General features: G+C 48.9%; 1 protein-coding gene across 1 annotated transcript in view; it reads right to left on the reverse strand.

The window, feature by feature from the left end:
• The window catches only part of Adcy5 (adenylate cyclase 5), a 143,045-nt gene that overhangs the window by 8,725 nt on the left and 107,610 nt on the right, over positions 1-26,710 (reverse strand). Inside the window, exons 6-17 of the mRNA XM_042668520.1 lie at positions 25,758-25,916; positions 24,823-24,964; positions 22,646-22,786; positions 17,263-17,285; positions 16,051-16,195; positions 14,634-14,731; positions 10,682-10,769; positions 6,351-6,467; positions 5,524-5,688; positions 3,491-3,666; positions 2,064-2,096; positions 1,225-1,357 (exon numbers count right to left, since the gene is read on the reverse strand). Coding sequence (XP_042524454.1) covers positions 1,225-1,357; positions 2,064-2,096; positions 3,491-3,666; positions 5,524-5,688; positions 6,351-6,467; positions 10,682-10,769; positions 14,634-14,731; positions 16,051-16,195; positions 17,263-17,285; positions 22,646-22,786; positions 24,823-24,964; positions 25,758-25,916 — 1,420 coding nt within the window. The remainder of the gene's footprint in view (positions 1-1,224; positions 1,358-2,063; positions 2,097-3,490; positions 3,667-5,523; positions 5,689-6,350; positions 6,468-10,681; positions 10,770-14,633; positions 14,732-16,050; positions 16,196-17,262; positions 17,286-22,645; positions 22,787-24,822; positions 24,965-25,757; positions 25,917-26,710) is intronic.

The following is a 26,710-nucleotide window of genomic DNA, read 5'->3' on the forward strand; positions in this document are numbered from 1 at the left end:
GAATCAGAGACCTGCTTTCAACTTTCTGCCTGTTGCTATTTGCTAGATGTTATTCTCCAGGATCCCAAAAGCCCAGGAGAAGCATGGGTGACAGAAGGACCAGCCAGTATCATGAGTTTGCTGGGCAGCTTCAGGGGAAAGGGGCTGCCACAGGCTAATGGTAGAGGTGGAGGGCACCGGGGCCAGTGTTTCCCCTTGCAGGCCCTCTAGAGGCCTCACAGCTGATGAAGCAAAGTGACCAGAATGGTGGCCAGCATGCAAGGGAACAGCGGGCTGAGGGGGACAGGGAAGGTAGGGAAGAGAAGGAGGAGTGCGGGGGCTCAAGGACTCGTGCTGCTGGTGCAAATGAATCAGTCTAAGAAAGACAGAGGGTGGCAGATTCCTCACTGCCGGGGTGGCATTGGTGAGCACAGATGGAGAAGGTCAGAAAGAAACCAGAGGCTCTGGATTGAAAATCATCTGATGGAGGAGATCTAAGTAACCTGCCCTGAACTGATACGGTCTGGGGCTGTGCCTGGATAGGCAAGAAGGCCAGGCTTTGGCGAAGCCCTGAGAGAGGCCAGACTTGCAGGTCTGAGGCAGTGCCCCTGGAAGCCTTCTCCTGTGAGTGCCCTTTGCACTCTTCTCCTGGCCCTCTGAGGTGGTCCAGCAGAAACGAAGGGGCCATGGTGCTGCTGGGAGCCCCTGCCTTTCCTCCAGGTAGACAGGTCTGGTGCTGGCTACATTCTAGCCTGCCCCATGCACCCAGCCTCTGATCAAATCCACCACCTTGGCTTCTTGCCACCTGGTTGGGCTTCCTGTCCATGCCTTTGGTGCTCTTTGGTCCTTTCTCCTCTGCAGGAAGACTCTGGTCACATCAAGCCCTGGCCAGCCTCTCCTGCCAGCCCCTACCACCCTCCTGCTACTCTTCCTTGTCCCTGCTTACTGCCCACCACCAACAAGGACTGCCATGCCTATCTGTATCTGCCTGTGGACACACACAGAAATGCTAGTTGCCACTGCTGTGCCCAAAGTCTACCTGGGCTCCTTAGGGTCTAGTACAGCCTAAGTGGGTGTATCTGGTGCTCCAGGATTTTGCTTCTGGGCCTGAGCAGAACAGTTTGTCAGCGCAGGACAAGGGGCTGGGCCAGTGTCCACATGCGGGCTCCCTGGACTCTTCATTCATTCCTAAGGGCTGTGAAGCCTGGGTACCTGCCTGCCTGGCTGCCGCCCAGAGCCACTCACCTGCAGTTTCCAGAGGAAGTCTAGGCGGGCGGTGGACTCTACCTGCTGAGCGTGCAGGTACAGGGCCAGCACGAACACTGAGATGATGATGGGCGTCACCACCTTCAGCGCCACCTTGGTTGCATGCTCAGGGCTGTGGGGCGAAGTTCACAACCTGAGTCCACCCAGGTACCTTACAGCAGGCTCTAGGCTCCTGCCCCAGGCCCTTTCTCCTTTTTTCCTCTGCGTCCTGCTCAAGTTGCCTGAGGTGTTGCCTCCTCTAGGAAGCCCTCCTGTAGCTTCACAGCCACTACGCCTCTCCTGGTGCCCTCCCTCCCCAACTCAGTGTTCCCCTCTGATCCGCTGGAGAGATGAAGCCAGTCCTGTATACCCCAGGTCCTTCTCAGTGGATGAGTGCAGAAAAAGGGTACCCAGCAGGCTACACCGCTCCCATCTCTGGACAACCTTGGACAAGTCTGTTCACCACTCTGCACTTAGGTTTCCTTATCTGTACAATGGGACAAAACCCTTAGTTTCCAGGTAATGACAAGGGTTGGGTTACTGAATACAGGATGCCAGTGAGATACTGGACAAGCAGGAGGCTTTCCCCAACTGGCTTAAAGTCCTCTGAACACTGACAAAGGCTCTTCATAAGGGTTCTACAGTAGCTCTGGAGATGGGTCTGAGGTCCTTTTGAGTCTACAGATCACCCTGGCAAGGGAGATCCTCCTCCTCAGCCTCTTCTTTCCCTGTCCCACCTAGTCCCAAAGCCCCTCCCCACCCAGACAGCAGTGGCCTTCTTTGTCCCCTCTGTACCAAGGGCAGGGAGGGGCCCGGTCAAAGAAGGAGTGTTCACTCACCACTGGGAGGTCCCGTTGTTGTTGCTAGAGTCTCTGTGAATACAGGTTGGGGGAAGATTGTTGAGGCCACTTTTTTGTGTGTAAATTAGCCACCAAGCCCACTCACCCCCATGCCTCGCTCTGCAGCCCTTACTACTGTGGCTCTGGGCCCTGCCATCCAGCGCCCACCAGCATTGGTATCTAAACACATTCTCAACAGGGAATGTAGCAAGCTAGCATTTGCTCATCTTGACTATACTCACCCAGCTCTTACCTGGACCCTGTCTGTCCAGCTGTCCTCACTTTTCACTCATGTGGGTGGATACTTGTCCATCCTTCCCCCATCCCTGAGCTGCTGTCCAGTGGAACCTGACGCCCGCACTGTCCCATGGGACATGTGAGCTGCTGGCCACAGATGGCTACTGAGCCTTGAAACATGGCTAGTGCAAGTTAAAAGGTGCACTGTGTGTAAATGCACCAGGTTGTGGACAGTGTAGAGAAAGATAAAGTATACTAATTTTTAATTGATTATGTTTAAATGACCATATTTTGGATGAATAAGTATTATTAAAATTAATGGCACGTTGGGGCTGAGAACGGAGCTCCACAGTAGAGCACTTGCTATACTAATTTTTAATTGATTATGTTTAAATGACCATATTTTGGATGAATAAGTATTATTAAAATTAATGGCACGTTGAGGCTGAGAACGGAGCTCCACAGTAGAGCACTTGCCTAACATGTACATGGCTCAATCCCAAATCACACCTTCTGCCTTTTTAATGATAGCTGCTAGATAATTTTAAAGTACACATAGGGCTTGCACATTTTGTCTACTGAGCAACACTGCCCTTCACTCACACACAGCACTGCCCTTGACTCCACTACTGTCCTCAGTTGTGGGAGGGGAAGGAGGAGAGGCAGGAAAGAGAGGCCGGGATTCTGGCCCCAGACTGGCTCCATGTGTAGAAAGGGCCTAAGCCTTCCTCTCCTCCTTCCCCTTCCCTCTTCCCTCTCTTCCTCCCTCTTTCGGTTACCTGTCCCCACAACTACCAACATTCTGTTGGGTTATTTATTTATTCCTCAGCACTCAGTGCTTGCACATGGTAGGCCCTCCATAAGTAACTGAATTCACGATCAAATGGATAGATGGATGATCCCTTCCTTTCCTCAGCCTGGCAGAGGCTGCCCCTGAACAGTGGGGAACAATTCACTGAGGCCTGTAGCCAGCCAAAGGCAGGAAGGAGGGGTGCTGGCTGTCTCAGCGTGGGAATGAGAAAAGCGGGAAGGACAAGACCCTGTCCTGCTCTGCCTCAGGTAGCCAGGGCAGAGGAGAAGCAAGACGCTTCCCTTAAAGTTGTACTGCGCAACCAGGGCTCCAGGCCCCTGCTTTCTCTGCTTGCCTGCAGTGCCCAGGCTCAGGGTTGGGTTTGGGAGGGACCACCTACATGGCATTGGCGGTAACCAGCAGGTCAGCATTGTCGAAGAGTGTGACACCAGGGACCTCTACGACAAGCACGTAGATGAGCTCTATGGCCAGCATGAGCACCAGCTTCCCGATGCAGCTGATCTGCAGGAACACGGAGCAGGCCAGCAGGGTAAGCAGCACGCTGTAGGTGAAGTACTGAGGAGAGACGGTGGCGGTCCATGCATCAACTCTCCAACCGGGCCCTGCCCCACAGTCCCAACCCCACCCACCCCAGCCTCCAGTGGAAGCTGACCCTAGGTGAAGGGTGGTTTGGGAATGTTTCTGCTGGGCCTCAGTGGGCCAGTGAGGGGTCATAGTCATGTGAAAGCAGGGTTCCAGGCCAGACTGATCTGTCCACTCCTGATCCACTACAGTCTGACCATGACCTCAGACTGATTAATCAATCTCTCTGAGCCCAGCTTCTACATAGGCAAAGCTTCCTATCTTGGGAGCTCCCTGCACCCATTACATGAGGTGAAGCTCTTGGCACTGTGCCTGGCCCTCTCAGTAACTGTGGGGAAGCACAGTCTTCCGGCTCTGATCTGCAGCTCCGAGTCCACAGCTGGAAAAATGGGAAGCCAGAGGAAGCTGGCTGCATGACTGCCCTGCTGCATGGCTGCAGAGAGGGAGGAGCGCCTGGGTGGATGTAGCTGAGCCCTGCCTCTGGGCTTTCCTGGCTTTGTCCACACAGCAGTGAAATGGTCGAGTTCCTTCTCAGGGTGAGGAAGGGAGGCCAGTGACATGACGGCTTCCACCATCCCTCCCTTCAGTTCTGAGCTGTGGTGTGTGTGAGTCAGGGGTCCTCAGGGAACCAGACCCAGACAAGGGCAGAAGGGCCATCACCACTCAGGGCTCGAGTGAGCACCTTGTGGAGAGGAGGAGAAGCACTGACTATCATGGTGGATGACAGCTAGAAGCCTCACCTAGCTGCTGGTATTATAGGTGCTTCTTGTGCCGTTCTCAACGAGGATTCTTGGCATTGCGTTTATTATTATTGTTCTTGTTAAGTAGTTGTACAAAGGAGTACAGTGTGGCATTGCTTTTTGAATCTAGATGCCTGTAGATACAAAATTTCTTTTGGGAGCCAGGGGTAGTGGTTCATATCTGCAATCCCACCTACACAGAGGGAGATCAGCTCAAGGGAAGCCCAAGCAAGAAGTTAATGAGATGCCCTCTCCACAAACAGGCTGGGTATGGCAGCACATGCCCATCATTCCACCTATGTGGGAGGCCATAGACAGAAGAATCACAGTCCAGGACAGTTGGGGCAAAAATTCAAGATCCGACTTAAAATATAATCTAAAGAAAAAACAATAAGGATGGAAGTCTGGCTCAAATGGCTGAGTACTTGCCTAAGAAGCACAAGGTGCTGAGTTTAAACCCCAGTACAACCAAAAAAGAAAAAAAAAATCCTTGCAGTGTTCTAGAAGAGGATGGCCATATGAACTGGTTAAACACTCTGAAAGCTAGGGGCTGGGGAACAGGCGCGGTTTATAGTAGTTCTGGCTGGGGACTGGGTTTCCTCTGCTCTCCTCTGCTCACCAGCCCTGCAGCGGGGGCTCAGGTGGCCTCCCCTGAGGCAGGAGTCTAAAAGTGTGGCTCTCAAGGGAGGAGAGTGAACCCCTGGAGCTCTATGGCTTACCAGCTGTGCAACTTCAGGCAAGTTACTAACCTGGGGGACAGGTGCTTTAGCTCCATAAAGGAACAAAGTACAACCACAGTCATTGGGTTGTCATGAGCATTGCTGAATGGATGCAGCAGTGCGTCTGGGCCTTGGTAAACACCATACAACCCATACAGTGAGGCTGAGGAGGTGGTCCCTGGGCTCTACATGAGGTGTGACACAGGCTGGGGGCCGGGGGGGGGGGATGTCTCTAGCCCACACTGAACTGGTGGCCCTGACTTTGCTGAGCAGCTGGGCAGGGTGAGAAGGGCAGGAGGGCCTGCCTCCACTCCTGTTCCAGCCCTGAATGCCCTCCCTCCTTCCCCCCCCAACCCCCCCACCCCACATACCTCGGGAAAATTGCAGTTGGGCCAGCGGCTCCTACAGAAGCCCTGCTCATCACCCAGGCTGTAGTTGAAGACCGACTCCACCACATGGCATGCGTTGACCTGACTCTTGGTGATGTTGTGCTCCTGGGCCAGGCAGCCCACCAGGTCCTTGGAGTTACACATGAACTGCGGCAGGGAAGAAGGCACAAGGGCTGATGTCAGCCCCTGGGGGCCAGGCCAGGGCTGCCCACCCCACAGGGCAGCAGGTGGATGCCAGGATGCCTTCTGACTCAGTGCAACTGCACATGTATCAGGAACAAAAGAGGAAGAGTCTGAGGATGGGCACAGCTTGCTAGTACACTGGATGGGGTCTGGGCATGGGATGTGCCTTCCATCCCTGAGATGGGACTACCTTGGCTATCTCCCTGTGTTCTCTCAGCCTTGAGAGTGAGGAAGTAAAAGCTCTCAAGAAGCTGAGCAGTGTGGGTCTCAAGCCTGTAATCCAAGCTACTCAGGAGGCAGAGGTCTGATGATCTCAGTTCAAAGCCAGCCAGGACAGAAAAGTCTATAAGACCCCAATTAATCAGCAAAAATCCAGGAGTGGAAGCAGAGTGGTAGAGTATCAGCCTTGACTGAAAAAGCCAGTAAGTGCCTGAGGTCTTGAGTTTGAGTCCCACTATGTGCACTAACAAACAAGCTCTCATGAAATAATAATTTAAGAGTCACAATTGATCCCAAATATGAGGTGGAACATGAAAAGGACTTTCCAGGGAAGCACTCTCCCAGCCAGGGTGTGTTGGCTGCAGAGTTCATTGAGATATAACTGGTGAGGACATGGAGCTACCCACCATGTTGACAAACGCTGAAAGGAACACGAGCGTGATGGTGAACACGCCAACCAGGGTGCTGTTCATCTTGGAGCGTACGATCTTCCTGGAGAGGGTCTGCAGTGGGGTGGGGAAGAGCTGGGAAGGGGGAGGGAGGAGAAGACAGACATGGAACAGTGTTTAGTGAAGATCTCACAGAGGGCTATAGAGGAGCTCCTTGGAGCCGCTCATCTCCAGCTCAGCTCCCAAGGCCTTCCTCAACTCCTCTGGGCCTAGGAGGTTCCAGCCTCAACCACTAATCACTGCTGACACTCCGCTGCTGGTCAGGAGGGTTATCTTGGGGTATCCCTTTGGGATAATGAGACATCCTTCTTGAACCTTCTTTTGTGGCAGGAGGAAGGATCGTTGTGATTTTTCAAATCTAAGCTTACATTAAAATCTTGACTAACAGACACAGAGATAAGCTGGAGAAAGAGTCCAGAAGCTGATAAGATTCTTGACAAGGGTACCACTGACGATTTGACAGTGGGGGGGGAAAATCATCTTTACAACAAATGGTGCTAATAAAGCAAAAGGAAATCTTCATGGAAAAGAACAAAGTTGAGTCCCAACCTCACACCATAAACAAAAATGAACTCAAAATGGATCAGAGATTCAAATGTAAATGCTAAATAGAACTGTGAACATTTAGATGAAAATACACAAGTAGATCTTTGTGAGTATGGATTGGGCAATGATTTCTTAGAGATGACTTCAGAAGCATGGGCAAGAAAAGAAAAACTATGAAGTGAACATCATCAAAATAAAAAATTCTGTGCAGCAAATAATAATTTCATGAAAGCAAAATATTTGTAAGGATGAGGAGACATTATAACCCTTGTGAACTGCTGGTGGGAATGTAAAATAAGTTTACTGCTGTGGAAGATAATATCATGACATAAGAACTTAAGCACAGAATTACCAGAAAATACAGCAATTCTACCTACAGTATATACTCAAAATAATCAAAAGCAGGTTACTTGTATAGATGCTCATGGCAGCATTATTCATACTAAGTTGAAATGGAAAATGCTCAAATGCCTTTCAATTGATAAAGGGATAAGCAAAATGTAATACAGACACACAATGGAATATTATTGAGCCATGTAAAGGAATGAAGTGCTATTATATGCCACAATGTGGATGAATCTTGAAACTATTATGCTAGGAGGAAAAAAACCTGTCTTAAAAAGGCCACATATGGTATGATTCCATTTATATAAACTGTTGAGGGCATGCTAATTCATACAGACCAAGTAGATTAAGGTTACCAGGGGCTGAGACAAGCAGAAAATAAGGATAGACTGTCAATGAATATGGACTTTCTTTCTTTCTTTTTTTTTGGTTCAGTCGTGGGGCCTGAACTCTGGGCCTGGGCGCTGTCCCTCAGCTCTTCAGCTCAAAGCTAGCGCTCTACCACTTGAGCCACAGCGCCATTTCCGGCTTTTTTCTTTTTGTTTATGTGGTGCTGAGGAATCGAACCCAGGGCCTCATGCATGCAAGGCAAGTGCTCTACCACTGAGCCACCTTCCCAGTCCCAATATGGACTTTCTTTAAGAATGATGACAATATTCTAGAATTAGACAGTAGTGATAATTGTACAAATTTGTGAATACATTGAAGACCTGAGAGTTACAAGGTCATCTACATTTATAAAGGTGAATTTTACAATATATGGTTTTTAATCTCAATAAAGCTTTTATCTTTATTTATCCTTTTTAATCCTTTTTTTTTGTGGGGGGGGGGGGAGCAGTACCAAAATTTGAACTCAGGGCCTTGCTCTTGCCAGGCTGAGCATACCTCCAGCCCTGATTCTTGCTGGTTATTTTTAGGCTAGGGCCTTGATTCCCCAAATGGGCATATGCCTGGTCTGTGCGCCACCTACGTTAGGCTTCCCATAGTTGCTGGACAACAGATGGATGCATCACCACATCTGCATCCAGCCTCACTCTGCTGAGATGGAGTCTTGTGAACTTTTTCCCCAGGCTTGCCTTGAACAGAAATCCTCTCCATCTCAGCCTCCTAAGCTGCGAGCATTACAGGTGTGAGCCTCCAGAGCCCAGCAGAGTTTATTATTTTTAAAAAAGCCCTGTCCAGCCTCTTACTAGTTGTATAATGCTATGGACATTAGTAACTGCTTCTGTGACCTTACGAATAAATAGGAAATGTCTATTTCCCAAAGTGCATACTAAGACTCGATAATGAGATGATGTTTGAAAGTGGTTTGACAGCTGTTAAATGCAACAGAAAAGTTAATTAGGAAGATAGTTTCTTTTTTCTCCCCTTTCCAGTGTTGGTAATGAATCTAGGACCTTATGCATGCTAGGTAAGTACTCTACTACTGAGCTATCTCTCCCAGCCTAGCATCTGCATTTTAAAAGAGCTATTCTAACTATCCAATCTCCTTTTATAGCTATGGGATATAAAAAGTGAACTGTCTGCTAGAAAAAAAAAAAACAACAGGCTGGCGACCTTAAGAATCGTAAGAATATGCTGGACATGATGACTCATGCCTGTAATACCAGCACTCTGGAGGCTGAAGCAGGAAGATAGAGAATTTGAGGCCAGCCTTGCTACATCGTGAAATGAAACCCTATCTCAACAAACAAATAAATAAAACCCAACAAAAACAACACCTCAGCAAGACCAAAGGATCGGTGACCGAGCATAGAACATTAGGCCCATGACCCTGCACAGATATGTGCAGGAACAGGGACCAAGACTCTCCCTGTGACCTTGGAAACAAGTTGCCATGCTTCTCATAGGCTTGACCCTGCCGCTCTCTGAGCATCCACCTATGTACCTGCTCCGGTCAGGCTGAGCCAGACCACATGATTTCTAAGATTCCTCCCAGATATGACCACCAGTCCACCAAGATCTTGACCATCGTTTACAAGACTAATGAAGGGCTTTGGAGGCTGGAGAGAAAGTCCTTGACCACCTGGTGAAGGAAGCAAGGGAAAGGCTTGGTGGATGAGGAAGATGGGAGCCTGAGAGTTATCTATGACAGACAAAATGGCCTTGGAGCAAGTCCCATCAAGAGACATAGCCAGGACTGGGACACAGCATACTCAAGAGAAGTGTGAGAAACAAGATAAAATAGGAGCCAGGTTCCTAGTCCTGGACACCTGCTGCCAGCCTGAGCTGTTACCTAGTGGCTCTGAAACTCTGGGCCTTTCGAGGGCCACCTTTCTTATCTGTGTGATGGTCCCCAATCCCTAATCTCTGAGTTTCCCTCCAGAATTTTGGGGGCCACTGGAGACCATGAGAGGCCTCCTCCACACTCAGGCGTTCAGCAGATGTTCCCTGACTACTGTGCTGTGCCAGGCTCTGGCACTCCCATTGTCCCACCTGATACCTGAGGGATAGATGCCAGCATCTTCTTTTTTTTTTTTTTTTTTTTTTTTTTTTAATTTAATTTTATTTTATTTGAGAACATACTGTACAGAGGGGTTACAATTACATGGGCAGGATAATGCATACATTTCTTACCAAGCATTGCAGCCTCCTCCTTTGTTTACCCTTCACCTCCCTTCCCAGCCTCCCCCCTCCCTCCCACCCAATCATACCCCCCCTCCCCCCCCCCCCGACATTGTAAAGCTGGTTTTGACATGACATTTTGTACTTCTCATTGTTGCAACAGGTCCACCTGAATCCTTAAACGACTTGTTTGTCCCCATCTCCTCCACATGTTATACTGACATCAAATATAGTGAAAGCGGGGGTTACACTGTGGGGGAGGGACATACAAAGCAACAAAGAGATAATCTTATAAATGCGTTAGAAACACATGCATGAAAGAAACAAAAACATTAAAATACATATTTGAGGTTTCGTTTTCCTAACATCACATTATTTGACTTTTTCCGCTTGACTCATACCTATACTAGATATTGCAAATAAGGGAAACCATGGGACCTATGTTTCTTTGGGCCTGGCTTACTTCACTTAATATAATTTTTTCCAAGCCTTTCCATTTCCTAACAAATGGGGAAATGTCATTCTTTCTGATGGAGACATAGAATTCCATTGTGTATATATACCACATCTTCTTGATCCATTCATCTACTGATGGGCATCTGGGTTGGTTCCATGTCTTAGCTATGGTAAATAATGCCAGCATCTTCTTATTGTAGGTTTACCCGGGCTGACCAAGGTGACTGATGGGAACAAGGCTTGCTGCCAATACTGATCAAGAAAGGTGTGACCCAGCCTCATACAACCCCAAACCTCCCTGCCTGGGCTAAGCATGATGCTCAAGTCCTCGGAGTGGCCTCTACGGTGGGCTGGCTGGCTCAGGTCGGGGGACTCACCTTCACGCAGGAGTAGATCATGGACACAAACATCACCAAGGTCAGCAGCAAGAAACAGGTCAGGTAGAAACTCAGCATGAACAGGGAGCTGAGGGAGGAGAGAGGATGAGGAAGAGCATGTCCAGAGGTAGTGCTGAGCTCTCTGATCCCCATGATCTGCCCAGGACACAGACTATAGGTCTCAAGTCCATCCTCATGGCTCCAAGGGCCCCTGGATGTGGAACCCAAGACTGTTCCATTTCCCTGAAGCCCACAGCTCAGACCTTTCCACAGTTCTCCGAGAAAGGGTCACACAGCCATGACGGTCTACTCTTGCCCTTCCACCCATGGCCACCTTTGTAGAGGGAATAGCAGCCCACATGGAAGCAGGAGGAAACCCAGGTGACCCCTAACCAATGTCTTCCCTAATAGAGCTGTTCACAGGAACTATCCATTTAAGCTGGGAGAATCAATTTAAGATCATATCCTGGTTATCTATCACTCCACATTGTTACTCAAGATTTGATAAGTCACTGAGAGGACTGAAAATGGATTTGAAGGCCCACATGGATAAAAAGACACATATCAGGAGTCCAGCCAGCCATTCTGAGAATGAGAGTAAGATATGTATTCAGGAGGACTGGATTCTTAACCCCTCTTCCTGGTTCTCCTTCTGAAGGCAAATCACAGGAGGCACTAGAGAAGTGACCTTTCTTGCCCATTACTATCCAGAGAACAGTACACCTGCCATCCCACTGGGTTGTGGTGGAGGAGAGTAGCCTGGATGTCCAGCATTGCTGGCAAGCTGTAGGCTAGCAGAAGACCTGGGCCAGAGGGGACACTCCTGGGACAACAGTGCTTTTGTTCTTGGCTTCCACACACACATCACTTAGCTACCTTCACAAATGCCACAAGAGAAAAGGACTCCTCAGAGGAAAAGAAAGACCTTTGAAGTGGGCTTTTATGTCTTCCCTAAAGGGGATGGCTAGAGAATGGCCTCTGGAAATGCCTTAGCCATGGGGAGTTTGGGCCAGATGAGGGGATGAAGCTTCTGCAGACAGGGCAGAGACCTGGCATGGCCCAGCCCCCAAGCCATGCTGCAGAGAAAGAAAAGCAGCAAACAGGAAGGATTGTGCACTCAAGCTAAGGGACTCTCAACTGCAATGGGACAAAGGCCCAGCTTGCTTGTTGATACCTATGGTTCCTATTTATACCATTCCAATACAGAAAAATAGGTTCTGGGTCAATAAGACCCACCATATCACCAGCTCTGCATAGCCTCCGTGTAGGGCAATGGTCTTAGTTGCAGTCACTGGCGCCAGCTGCTAGTGTATGGTTTTCGCCTGTGGTATCCTGACAATAACAGCAGATACCCATATAAGGGGAATCTCAAGATTCCCCTTAGGTAAGAAAAGAAAAAAGGAGGAGGAGGTGGTGATGGTGGTGGAGGAGGAGGAGGAAGAGGAGGAGGAGGAAGAGGAGGAGGAGGAGGAGGAGGAGGAGGAGGAGGAGGAGGAGGAGGAGGAGGAGGAGGAGGAGGAGGAGGAGGAGGAGGAGGAGGAGGAGGAGGAGAAGGAGGAGGAGGAGGAAGAGGAGGAGGAGGAGGAGGAGCAGCAGCAGCAGCAGCAGCAGCAGCAGCAGCAGCAGCAGCAGCAGGGCACTAGTGGCTCAGGCCTGTCATCCTAGGCTACTGAAGAAACTGAAATCTGAGGATTGCAGTTTGAAGACAGCCCAGGCAGAAAAGTCTGTGAGACTCTTATCTACAATTAACCACACACACACACACACACACACACACACACACACACACACACGTGTAGCCTGTGGTTCAAGTGGCAGAACACACTAGCCTTGAGCCAAAAAGCTCAAGGACAATGCCTAGGCCCTCATACTTGCACACACACAAAAAAAGTATGGGAAAGATGGAAAACAATGGGAAAGGTGACACTGACCAAGATGTATTCATAAACTGATTTGTTGAATTAAAATCCTTTTGTACAATTACTTAAAGATAGTAATCATAGTCCTCATAGCCCCTCTGTACAATAACATTGTTTTTTGTCTGTCATGCTGTCCCTCAGCTCTTCAGCTCAAGGCTAGCTCCCTACCACTTGAGCCAGAGCGCCACTTCCAGCTTTTTTTCTGCTTGTGTGGTGGCTTTTTTCTGCTTATGCGGTGCTGAGGAATCAAACCCAGGGCCTCATGCATGCGAGGCAAGCACTCTACCACTGAGCCAACTTACCAGCCCACAATAACAATTTTTAAAAGATAATAATCATAAAAGGAAATAAATAAGACATTAACATATAAGGCATAATAAATAAGGTATGTCTTGATGTAAGATATATTAAGAACTGTGCAACTTTCATCAAAATGCATAACCCTACTCTGATCAGAACACTAGACACACCCAAATCAAAGCAGTACACAATTAACTGTCCAGGGCTATTAAAGGGCCAAAGGCATTGGGAGACAAGCAAGGCTGAGGAACCAACTATCTATCCTAGGTTGGAAAGCACACAGGAAGGCAGTGTGGGAGCCCTGCAATGTGAAGGGAAAGTGAGGACATCAGAGCCAAGTGTGCAGCTGAGCGAGCATTTCACTCCCTCCTTATCCTTGCACTGCAGCCACCGCATTGTCAACAACCCAGGGAAGACGTGTGAAAGGCACACGAAGCTTTCTGTGCATCTTTGCAAGTCCTCAGTGGGTCTGCAATTGATAAATAGGTGCTGGGTGTGGGATGCTTTAGGTGAAGCAAGGCTTAGAAGACAGAAGCACATGCAATGGATCTTCTATAGATTCAGGCTATAAATTAAGAGTAGAACACATGGGGAAAGAGTTTTGGAAATCTGTCTATAGACTGGATGTTAGGTTACAGTAGGGAAAAGGTATGTATTAATTTCATTTGGTGTATAAGGTTTTGTGACTAGGGAGGAAAATGTCCTTATAATAGGTGCCTGTTGAGGCTTTTAGGGGGAAAATCATCCTTGAATTTTAGAAATTAAAAAAACAATAACCGATGAACTGAATATTGAAAGATATTAACAATTGTATCTATAGGCTGGGTATTGATAATCTGCCTGTTTGAATGATTTAATAAAGAGTAAAAGCATGGATCCATGCACATGCACATACATGCATACACACATCTAGAGCACTTGTGTGAATGACTATTTACTAAACTCCATTTCCAAAAGCCCCCAAACTGCTGTCATCTCTGCTACCTCCTTCCTCTTCCTCTGTCTCCTCTTCCTTCTTTTTGGCAGTACTGGGGTTTGAACTTGGTCCTGAGCTTGCTAGGCAAAGCTTCTACCATTTAGTTACACCCTCAGCCCCACTGGCTTTAGTTTTTTGTTTTTTTTTTTCAGATACAATGTGTACTTTTTCATCAGAACTGGCTTTGGTCTCCTGAGCTGCCTTCTTCTACTTCCTGAATAGCTGTGATTACAGGCATGTGCCAGGATGCCCAGATTTCCCCGCTGCCTACAAGAAGTGGTCTTTGTGTCACAGTGACACAGCCAGTCTTCTGAAGAATTCAGGAGCACTTCTTGAAAAGCCTACAGAATCTGAAATCCATTTTTCAACATACCCACAGTAAGAGAAAAACATTTATCTTTTGAAGATGTATCGATTTTGTTTTGCAAGATCCAAAGGACACAGAGAAGCCAGCCTGGCAGATGGACGCTTTGGGTGATTCACTGGGCAGTGGAAATGTGCTCAAATGCAATGCATTGATGAAGTAAGGAAAAGGGGTCCCCTGCAGAGGGCACTGCCCAGTGGGAAGTTTTCTCCCTGCTGTACAAGGTTACACCCCCTGGCCTCCAAGTCTCACAGAGGGAACTTTGGAAAACCCACCTGCCAGCCTGAACAGGTTCAGTCCAAACTCCCTTCTCCACTCTCCTACACCACCACCCTCCCACCCCAGGGAGCCCCCACGGCAGAAGAGGAAGCCCGGAGGGCCAGGGATACTCACTGGGGCACGATGGTGATCTGGACAAAGCAGATGAAGAGGAAGACAAGCGAGGCACATGCCACATAGGCACCAAATCGGTCATCCACCTGCCTGGAGTACTGAGGGGGAGACATATAGGGTGAGGGCAAAGGTACCAGGTCTGTCCAGCTACCCTGGGGTACCCCACTCCAGGATAGAGAAGACCTGGGAGCCATGCTGACTTAAGAGTACAGGCCACCAGCCCAAATGGCAGGCAGTGTGTGTGGGAGCGTGGCTGAGAGGGACTGGAATCGTGAGTACTGGAAACGATGCTGTGTCACAGCTGTACATTACTGGCACACTATGTCACTATGGACTGTCCTCACACCAGCCTGGAAGTGGCACAGGACAGTCGGTACTTCTACTTCAGAAATGAGCAAACTGCAGCCCTGAGAGTTTCCGTGACCCCCAGCCTGGCTCCTTCATGACACTAACCAACCACTCATGGAACTGGAATTGTGACAGTCACCCCGGCAGGTAATGTGTAAGTCAGGTCCACTTCCTGTACCACAGTTTTACTCCACTAATTGGGCTCGCCTCAGTCAATGCTGTCCTGAGTGCACAGAACCCCATTTAACCATGGGGACATGACACTCTGAGACATGACACAAAGGGAACCACCTAACCAGGGCCCAGCTCTGTCACCACTACCCAGTTCTGTCACCACTACTCTAGAACAAGTTTCTTTACCACTCTCAGCTGTTGCTTTCTTACTTTTCCTTTCTTTTTACTATACTAAGGATTGAACATAAGGCCTTCTGCAAGATTAGTGCTCTATCACTTGAGCCAGGCATCCAGGCCTTTTGTCGCTTTTCAGATTATGTCTCAGTTAACTCAGCCTGAGTTGTGATCCTCCTGACTCTGTCTCCCAAGTATAGCTGCATTACATGTGTATACCACTAAGTCCAGCTTGAGCTGCATTCCTCCCTTCCTTTCTTGTGGTACTGAGGTTTCAACTCAGGGCCTTGCACTTACTAAGCAGGTGCTCTACCACTGAGTCATACCTCCAAGCCCTTAATTTGAGCTTTTTCATTCATAATCTTAGGGGATGGGACAGAGAGCTTGACTACCCCTTCCAAATTAACTCCTGGAGCTTCTGGCGGGCCCCAAGAGGCTGGATGGCTAATATGACACCAGTATTTAATCTCCTACCCATTTAATGTGCTTTATGCAGAGAGCCCTCCTTTAATCTTTACTCTGATGCTGAGGTAGCTAAGGAAAGCGAGGTGCAGAATGGTCAAGATTTGTCCTTTCTAACCAAGGAAGTCTCCCTAGACCTCCATCTCCTTCCATAGCGTAGCTTCACAGGTGGGAAACTGACAAGAGCAGCAACTTCCAGGATGGTGAGCAGGAGAAAGCCATCCTGGTCCTCCCCGTGGCCCCTCACCCAGTGCCATACCTTCTTCTCTAAGTCAGGCTCCCTGAAAGTCAACAGGAACTTGCGGACATGCTCAGATCGCAGCCTGTCGATGCTCCTGGCATCGATGGCCCGGCCCAGAAATTCGTCCACCTCATCTTCGGGGTTTGCACTTTCCTGGGCATTCCTGGAGTATAACATAAGCAGGTTGGCCATGAGTGGTACAGTTACATGGTTACCCGGACTGACCCGAGAGGCCTAGAGGCTGCCACTGTCAGCCCTGGCCTGGGGAGGAAAGTAGGGATTAGGACCAAGTAAGCCAGGAAGAGGAGCCTGTGCTCTTACAACAGCACTGGCACGGAAAACCACCTGAGGCTCAGGCCTACTAGTGAAGAATGGGAATGGACTTCTAGTATGTGGATTCATTCTGAATGTTCATTGCTTACTCCTACAGCAAACAGTCTCTGCTGACTCTCCAGTGATTTCCTCATCCTGAAACTTAAGGTTGAGACTGGAAGGTAGAACTCCCACCTCCAGGACTGAGATCCATCTGTCTATTGAACCAGGCTCTAGTCCTTCTTGGGAAGAAGGCTCTATGGTCTTTGGGGACTAAACATAAAATCCCAATTTCTCAGGCTGGAGCTTGGTCTTTTTTCTTTTTCTTCTTTTTTTGTGTGGTGGTATTAGGAATTGAACTCAGAACCTCATACTTGTGGTACTCTACCACTGGAGCCATACCTCCAGCCCCCTTTGCACTGATCATATGGGGTCTTGCTTTATGCCTGGATCAACCTGGGCTGTGATCCTCCTATTTGTGCTTCCCCATCTTTCTGGAGATGACAGGTGTGTACCACTGGTTGAGATGAAATCTCACCAACTTTTATGAACAGATTGGCCTCAAACCACAATCCTCTGAGCTCTGCTTCCTGAGTAGCTAGGATTACAGGCTAAAGAGGATATTCTGAAAGTCCTGAGAACTAGAAAGTGGGAGAGAAAGAGGAGGAACTGGGTGTGATCTGGCCCTGCTGATGAATGTGCAAGGTGTATATTTTCCAGAAGCTGTATATGTGTGCACGTGTGTGTCTAGTGAAGACATGACCAGTGTAGTGTGTATGTCTAGTGGTGGATGAAGGGCACACAGACATAGCTCCTGTCACTCAGCTCCGAATGTCTGTGGGATCGTGTTCCATGGGAACATGGGGGAGCTGTTGGCTGCCGGATGGGGGAGGCAAAGAAGAGGGGCATATTACTCACTTGTCCTTGGGGTCTTCAAAGCCCTAGAAGAGAAGGACAGAGAGAGAGAAGAGTGTGAAGACAGGGCACATCATGAGCATCAGGCTACAGTGTGGGGCTGGCAGGCCTGCCAGGCAGCGGCTCATTGCTCTCTGCTGTGGACCAAGGCACTGGACACAGGGCTGTGGGATCCCTTCCTCTCTTCACTTCTCAAACACACTGGGATCCTTCCTAAGGCTCTGTGCACTGTGATTTCATTCTTTTTTCTTTCTTTTTGCAAAGTCCATGAGTCTACATGTTTTCTGCCCATGCTTGACTCCCACCACACCCTCTGAACTCCCCTTCTTCTTGGCTCATAGATTTTAGAGGATCCCCTCCCAATTCTGCCACCGCCTCTCATCAGAAATTACTGAGCTGTTCAGCAACACACACACACACACACACACACACACACACACACACACACACACACACACACACACACACACACACACACACACACACACACACACACACACACACACACACACACACACACACACACACACACACACACACACCCCGAGCACACAAAAACCTACAGAAGTTCACAAGCTTCATACTTAAAAAATCAGCTCCAGTGACCTGCACCAGCTTTTTGGTTACCTGAGAGGTTAACACATTTGTGTAACACATTTGAGTAGTGAGAGGACTCGGGGGTCAAAACCCATCTACACAGTGTGGGTTCATTTCATGGGCAGATTCGGAAGGGGCAGGATCCTTACTGCTCCTCGCTCACCAACCACAAAGCCCTACTTAAAGAGTTAATCTGTGACTCCCACAAAAGGGGAGATGTGTGCTGGTTCTGAGCTGCTGTGGTAGAACAGAGTCCCAAGGGGAGAAGGGGATGGACTCCAGGAGGAAGTGGGCAGGTGGGTGGCCAGGACAAGGATGGATCCCATAGCCGTGGCCAGTGTGGGGCACTGGTGGACAAACAAGTAGTTTGGCAGGTGCTTAGTGAATGAGGAGTTCAAGTGGATTCATGTCTTTCTGTCCCCCATGAAGACCTGGTCTAGCAACACAAAACTGGAACAACTCTTCCCCCTAGTCAAAGCCACCTGGGGCTGAGACAACATGGTGTCCACATGGCATTGAAGCGCTCTACCTCAGTTCTGTCCCTGCTGAGGACTCCTACACCCTTGGCAGCCTCCAGGAGTCCATTTAAGTAACCAACCATTTGTTATGTGCCAGCACCCAGTCCAGGATGGCTGACTGGATATCTGCAGGCCCAGGCAAGTCAGAGCCCTCTCCTTGTCCTCTGAGAACCACCCAGCACTTCCTCTGGGCTGCAAGACCTGTCCCAGTTGGCCTTCCCAGCCCTAGATGAGTGTTCTGCCTGATGTTCTCAGAACTCTTCATAGCACAGCATGACTGGCAGCAGAGAACCTGATAGGCAAGCTCTCTGCAGAGCATGGCCATCAGGCACTGACCCACTGAAACCTGTCCCTTGAGCTGGCAACAAGTTTTCTATGCAACTGAGAACAACCAGGCTGTACTACACATGCCTATCTCTCCAGCTCAAAAAGAGTCCCAAGTGTTTTCAATAAGCCTGTTCCCAGCCAAGGCATGGTGCCTCAAGCTTGTAATCCTAGATATCTGGGAGGCAAAAATTGGGGTACCTTGGTTTGAGGCCAGCCTGGATAAAAAGTTCTCACAACTCCATCTCAACCAATGCCTGGGCATGTGTGTTGACCCCAGCTATACCAATAAGCACAAGTGAGAAGATCACAGCTTAGTCCAGGCATAAAGTGAAACCTTGTCTCCAAAATAACCCAGTGTGAAAGGGACTGGAGATGTGGCTCAACAGTAGAGAACCTGCCTAGCAAGAGTGATGCTCTGAGTTCAATTTCTAGTACCGTCAATTGACATAACTAGAATAATAATTAGCTTGTTCCCCGCTTTCTCCAATGCTCCCTTGGTCATCCCCTGAGGTGGGTGTGGCCCCTACCTCTCTCCTGCATTAGGCAGGGGACAGGGCCTTTCTCAGCACTCAGCTGCTGTGTTAGTGTGGAGATCACGGTATTGGGTTAGGATGGCGCATTAGTAAAAGAGAAGAAAATGCCTTAGTCCATAAACCACTGCAGTGGCATCATTAGGAACGCAGTCAGGGGCAGGGGCATGGCTCAGTGGTCAAGCACTTCCCTAACAAGCGTGAGGCTGGTTCCTTCCCTGACACAGCAGAAGCAAAAAGAACAGAACAAAATAGCCATAGTCCAGCAGTCTGGGTGCAATCCCACCTCTGCTCACTAGGACCCTTGTCCTATCACCTCACCTTGCCTGCAGGTCCCAGCAGACCGAGGACATGCAGTTTTCCTGGGCTTGGTTGCATGAGTTCAGTCCCCAGGCTTCCCACCAGCGGCCTTCTATTAGTCACAGAACTTAAAGACCTGACAAGCACAGCTAGTCACAGCACTTCAAAAGCAGAGTCAAATTCAGATAACAATTTAACCTAATGGCACTGCTGAGGAGTCAGTACCTTTCCAGCCATTATGCTTGCTACTCCTGCATCCAATTTGCATCCTCCCTCAACAGGCCAATTTTTGTTTGTTTTTTAAAGACACCTTTGCTCAAAGACTTCTGGCTAGTTGAACATTAAAAGTCAACAGTCTTCAAAGCCACTTCTGTGTCCACCTTTGGTTTAGAGACTCCCAGTGGGCCCGCTGGGCTGTGGGGGAGGGGAGCAGGCTGGACTTCTTTGTTCTTATGAACGTCACTTAGTTGTCCAAGGGGGTTTCATCTTGACAGGTACACAAATGCATACAATGTACCTTGGTTAGACTCACTCCCTTCATGGCCCTCTTTCCAAACCAGTCTCAACATGCTTCTTTGTTCCATTTTCACACATGCACATAAAGTATTTTGACCACCCTGCTTGCTCTTCTTCCTCCTACGACTGCACACAACCTGGACATGACCTGTTTTAGATTCCTGTCATTCTTTTTTTAGTGTATGCTAATGTTGCAAAGATTTCACTATGGTATTTCCATGTGTACATACGTACTTTAATCAGATTGACCCATATCTGCCTTCCCTTCCCTCTCTACCCTCTAGTATCCAACTGTGTACAGTGAGTTTCCTCACTCACAGATGCAGTGTCTTTCAGTATTTTTCACTTTCTCTTTTTCTCCCCCACCTCCTGAGCTTATCCCTCACACAGTCACAGGATTACGATATTCTCTTTTTATATACACATATGTGTTTATGTATATATTCATTGTTTAGGTCTACAATCCACATACTAGAGAAAACATGAGCCGGGTTCGGGAAGCTGGGCTTTGATGGCGGTGTCCTCAGGGGACACGGTCCTCATTAGGACTGGGAGCCACAAGCTGTGGGGAGACCTGTTCTACACACTCTCCTTCCCTGCAGTTAAAGCAATCAACACCCTGCAGCAGCAAGACTGGGCCTAACCCTCGACTCACAGCAGCAGTAGTCTCCTTTGGAGACTCTCCTGAACCCTAGTCCCAGAACTTGCTGATTCTTCCAAGGCTTCTTGTCCTACTAATGACAAACATGCCTGACAAGCTAGTGCTCATAGCCAAAAAACTACCTCCTTTAAGACTCAGAAAGAAATGAAGATACAGTTTATACCAACGTCACTGAAAAACAACTTCCCAAGGATGTGCAGGAGAGACCATGATTTATTCCAGGCCCCTTTCCTGCTTTCTAGCTGCTCCTTTCTCCCTCCTTTCTACTTCTTGGCCTCTTATTCCTCCCCGTCTCTTCCCCACTCCATTTCTCTAGCTCCCTCCCCCCCTCCCCTTCCTTCCTGTCCTCCCCTTGACCACCTTCGTCATGTAGGTATAGAGTCTACAAGGGATTATTAAAGAGCTGAAGTGGTAGCCTGGCACAATGATTCATGCCTATAATAGCTACTAGGGACGTGGAGATCAGAAGGACTGTGGTTTGAGGCCAGTCTGGGTAAAAAGAAAGACCCTATTTCAATCAATATCTGGGTGTGGTTGTGTATGCTTGTCAAGCAAGCTATATGGAAAGAAAAAAAAAAAACAAGAGGATCAGAGTCCAGAGCCTGGCCCAGGTGTAAATGCAAGAGCCTATTCCAAAGGTAAATAAAGCACAAAGGGGCTATGGCTATGATACAGCACCTGCCTAGCAAGCTTGAGACCCTGCATTCAAACCTTAGTACACCAAGAAAAAGAGTGGGGGAGAGCTAAGCACTGTGGAGGTAACCAGGAGTGCTGGCCACCAGCTCTGCTTTGGGGAAGACTCTCTGCTTTGGGGAAAGGAGTGGTCAGTTGGTACTGACAAGGTTTGTGGACCTCTAAGTCCTGGAGGAAGGTTGGGCTTCTCCCATCTTCTCCCTTGTAATATCAGAGTCCCTTGAACATTTTAACTACCATCAAGATCTTCAATGGAGTTCTGAACTTGGCTCATTTTCCTCCCCACACTTAACTAATCTGCTACTTGTTAGTAAAAATAGGAAGTGACTCAATCCCCGGTCCATCCCCTTTCAGACTCATAGGCTATCTACTGAAGTCCCAAAGGTCCCTCTTTCATCCCCTCTGGTTTGATCTATAAAGTGTCCACACAGCTGAGTCCTGGCACCAACCCTCCCCAACCTGCCCTTAGTGTGGACAACTCCACCTGGGAGCCAGGTGCCTTCACATGAGCAGTGTCACCAAGTTCTTGACAGGGAATAAACACTTTTATTATCTGGCTTCCTATCATCCTCTTCCTCTTCTTCCCACCATTCAAGGCCATCTTCCCTCATTGCCACAAGTGTCCAAGAGTTTGTCCTGAACCAGCTTGTCATGGTTATGTGCAGTGGCTGCTGGGGCACTTGTCCCTAAAGCAGGCAGCGTGCCTTGAGGTAGAGGCGACAGCCCTTCATGGCTTAGATGTATGCGCCTACTGGAAGACTGGTGCTAGCCAGGACAAGGTAGTTTCTCAGCACAAAGGGTAAAGGGGGTTGTCACCAGGCCCCTGCCAGAAAGCCTTGGGATCATTCCAAAGTAACTGAGCCAAAGATGTGATTTTAATTGTCTTGGAAATGTGTAGGTACTAGAGGAGGGCTGTCAAATCACAGTCCATCCAGCTCCCTAGGGGATACCTAGAGGCCCTGAGAGGACTCTAAGTCTTGTGAAAAGGCCCTGCTCCTAGCCTACAAAAAGGTATGGCTGCTTGGCCCTAGGTCAAATTTAGCATTCCACAAAGTGGTAGGAGCCATGTAGCATGCCTAGGCCCAGGTCAGGTACTCTAGCTCCTGGTTTGAAGTGAAGGGGACTGCACTTTCTTCTTGTATGGCTCCCTAGATTTCTTTTAGCAACTTCAGGGCTGGATTAGCCCTCAAACCCACAGAAGACGCAGGCCTACTGCACACAAACACACCATGCCTGCCACTCACCATCCGCTTCATCTCCTTGGACACCTGGTTGCCACCCAAGTGGTTGTAGAAGGGGCGCTCAGCGCCCCAGTGTGGAGGGTTGTGCCCAATGGAGTTGGTTCTCTGGCGGTTCATCTTAGCGATCATGGCCTTTTCTTCTTTCTGAAAAGTGACCCAAAAGCATCAGCCTGCAAATAGGCCCATTGGGAACTGTGTCTAGGGAGATCCTCACTTCTCCCAGGAATACATACTCAACCAAGCAGAGTTAGAGGCATTTTCCCTCCATTTGCACACAGCCCAAGGACTGTCAGGATCCTAGAGCTCTCAAACACTAGCATCTCAGACCCCCCAAACTCCTATGCCAGCCGGGACTGTCCCAATGGAGTGTAGGTAAAAAGTGGTCTTGTGAGAAAGGGGTTGTTTGTAAGGTGTTCTCTCTTTAAGTTAGACAACAAAATTCTATCCTGAAGCCCCTCAAAACTAATTTCATATCCTTCCCTCTCCACAGGCTTAGTGGATGCATGGCTGCTTCCTCTCTTCTGCTCTGGGGGCACTGTGGGAGGGCTGAGCCAAGCCAGCTGACTTCTAGGCCTCTCACCCTGTCAATTATGAGGCTCTGCTCATTGGAATGGGGATTCAGGACAAGGGATGTCTCTGTCTACAGCCTCAGGGAGGAACAGAACCTGGGGCTGAAGGTGTTCAGGGCAAGACTGAAGGAGAGAACCTTTGGGACTCCAGACTCCACCTAACGTCTCCCCTAGGCAATTTCTAGCAGAAGACAGTAGGATGTGCCTCTGCTCCAAGCGAAGTTTGGGTCACTGAATCCTAAGATTCAGATTGTACATGACTGTACAAATAGAGCCTCTACCAGCTGCAGTACTCGCCCTGCATGTCTGCCTCCTGCCTGTCTATTCTCCCAAGTGAGCATCAGAGGTAAAGGGTTAGGGGAGGCCTGAGGTAGCCCTTCCCTCAACTACCTCCTTTGTGGATGAGGGGCTGGGGGCCACTCAGTGTGCTCCAGCTAACACGGTGGGGTGGGGTTGTCACTCTCTCCATCTGTCTGCCTCTACTTCATCTCCTCTGGGCCATTTATCAACTAGAAGAACCCAGAGTAGGAAGAAAGGCTGGAGGCCCTGTGGACCAGAAGCCGAAAGCAAGAATGTGGGAAGGGCATGAGAAGCATCAGTTCATCTACACTCTGGACAAGAAACCAGCAAATGTTTACAAATGTGTCTGTGATGTCCTGAGAGGCTGTCCTCAAAGCGCCCTGAATTCTCCCATAGCTCTTTTCTGCAGGGAGTGAATGAGTCTGGTGCAGCCCCTACAAAGGCCAGAGGGGTACGCAGAGCAAGGTGCTCCTTTCCTGTCCCTCACAGGGAGGGCACTGCTCTGTCAGCTCTGCTTCCCCTTGAAAATCAGGTGCTGCTGTGCTGTTCTCACATCTATAGTGTCTCCAGTCTAACTCCTGAAGAAAAGAACCAGGAAGTCTTTCTCCACCAAAGGGCACCGCCCCACAGATCAGCTCAGTGAGAAGTATCAGGCATTTTAATTCAGAGAGAATAGAAAATGTTCATTTGTTTTAAAAATGAAGAATGTGAAACATGACCCTATTTAAAAATAGAACCCTGAAGCCTGCTAATAATTCAGTTTCATACTCTGGCAAATGTGGGCTGGGACAGAAAAGGGTAAAAGAAAGAGACAAGAAAGTAAAAAGAGGAAAAGACAGTTTCAAGAATCAAAGACATAGATGAGGGTTGAGGTTAACACAGGTTTGTCCAACAGAACGATAATGAGAGTAAGAAAGAGCTAGACAGAGTGAGAGTGAGATAACAATTATGAGAATGAGAGAGAGAGAGAGAGAGAGAGGGGGAGAGAGAGAGAGAGAGAGGGAGAGAGAGAGAGAGATTCCTTTGGTAAAAGACAAGGAGAGATAATGTAAAGAACACCGGCTGCTTCCGCTCCATCCTGTAGCCTTCTGAACTGAGGCTTGCTGCATTTGAGCAACAGACAAATGTTCCCTTTTTGCTATCAGCCTTTGCAGGGCCTGACTCAATCCTGCAGAAGCCACTACTACATAAGGAATTTGTGACTTTGCTCAAGGAAAGAGGAAGAAGAGAAGGAAGCAACCAGCCATAAAAAATGAAAACATCCCTCTGGAAATGAACGGGCCGCTGGCTCCCAGGTCCTGGCCTACAGACCCGCTTCTGAGTGCAGCGCAGGATGAGGAAGGTCTCAATACTGTGTTCCTTGAGGTAGGCGTTGCGCTCGCCCCCACAGCCTGGCTCCACCTCGTAGTCCCCATTCAGATAGTTGAGTGTGGCTTTGGTGATGTGGATGCGTCTGCAGGCGGGAAGGGCCGAAAATGTGAACTCACCACTCATGCTCCAATTCAAAACAACACTGCAACTCTGATAAAACCCCAATGCAAATCCCAGGCTCAGATGTATACCCCAACTTCTGTCAACACAGCACTTAAAGGCCAAGTTCCAGCAAACATCAACACATAATTTCACACTCCACCTAGCATGGGTCCTATCTCCATTGCCTAGAGAACATGTCCTCCAGTCCTACAAACCTCATTCCTACTCAAAAGTCAGAAATGGCTTACAGTGACTACAGGTCTGAGCCCAAATCTTCCCAGCTTGGTATCCATGCCCTGTTTCTCCTAGTTGTTCTTAAAAGACCATCTGCTCTCCTTTCAGCATTTAGAAATAATGGGTCTTCCCACAGCTGGGACTCATCTTTGCTTAGTCCCTCAGCCCCAAGCTCTCCCTACCTCAGCTTTTCTCATCTGTTCCAACCCTGCCCAGTTACCCAGGATAGCTGATGCTTCACCTGGCCACTGAGAATTAGTCTCTGTTCTGAAGGTGATTCTATTACATCTCATATAAGACACCTCTTGGGGGCCGGGAATGTGGCTTAGTGGTAGAGTGCTTGCCTAGCATGCATGAAGCCCTGGGTTTGATTTCTCAGTACCACACACACAAAACAACAACAAAAAAGACACCTCTCCACATATTGCCTATGGGGTGAGCTAAATGATTTGCTGAGTTGAAGAAAATCCTCCCTTCCTTCTCCTTTTTTTCTCCCACCGATTGAGGGGTTGGACATTGAGCTCCCAGCCTTTACTTACCCAGCCTTGCCACCAGCCTCCATGTGGTTGGCCAGCGTGACGTCGTTAGACCAGACGTCGAACTGCCACTTCCTGAGACCAAGGACACCGCAGTGTACTCTCCCGCTGTGAATTCCCACGCGCATGTTCACGTTCACCCCTGTCACCTCCCGGACCAACCTGGGGATGGAGCAGGGGTAAGGCTGGGAGAGGGTCAGGGGCCAGGCACACAGAGTAGAAATGAGGCTGGAAGGTGTAGCTGAGGGTGGGAGGAATGGGAAAGTGTTAGGGTCAAAAAGGCATTTCTCTCTGATCTGGCCTAGAGTGTGAGATGTTCAATCCGAAGAAGACTGAGGGATGGGACTGCACAAGTGCTCAGAACTGCTCAGGTTCACTAACCTAAGAAGTGCTGTTCCTGATCTTGGCCACAAGGTGGCGGGGTATTGCACACTAAAACCAACACACACACACACACACACACACACACACACACACACACACACTCTCTCTCTCTCTCTCTCTCTCTCTCTCTCTCTCTCTCTCTCTCTCTCTCTCTTTCTCTGCTATTGCTACTCACAGTCAATTAGACTACATTCACACAAATATAGGGGTTCTTTAGTGCCAACTGGGATCTAACAGTCACTTCAAAACCCAATCATAATGCTTTTGGGGTAAGACAAAAGTGGATTTTGGATTATCTATTTATTGGGTTGATCCAAGTTGCTGATTCTTCAACATTAGGAGGAGGCTGGAGAAAGGTGGTTACCTGGGTTTTAGGGGAGGATACGTGCCCTGATTAGGAGAAAAGGGGAGCCTGGGTAGGTACAGGGGTCTAAGGGTACTCTGTGTCCTATAGGGCAGCCTCTAAGCCTGCTACATGCACCATGTGCTCAAGGATCCACAGAAGATGGGAAGAGTCCTCTATGTATTGCCTCCCATATTGGGGAGGGGAGCTGCAGAGCAGGAGGGAACCT

This window comes from Dipodomys spectabilis, unplaced genomic scaffold (assembly GCF_019054845.1).
Source record: "Dipodomys spectabilis isolate Male_0828 unplaced genomic scaffold, ASM1905484v1 ptg000017l, whole genome shotgun sequence".
NCBI classification, from domain to species: domain Eukaryota; kingdom Metazoa; phylum Chordata; class Mammalia; order Rodentia; family Heteromyidae; genus Dipodomys; species Dipodomys spectabilis.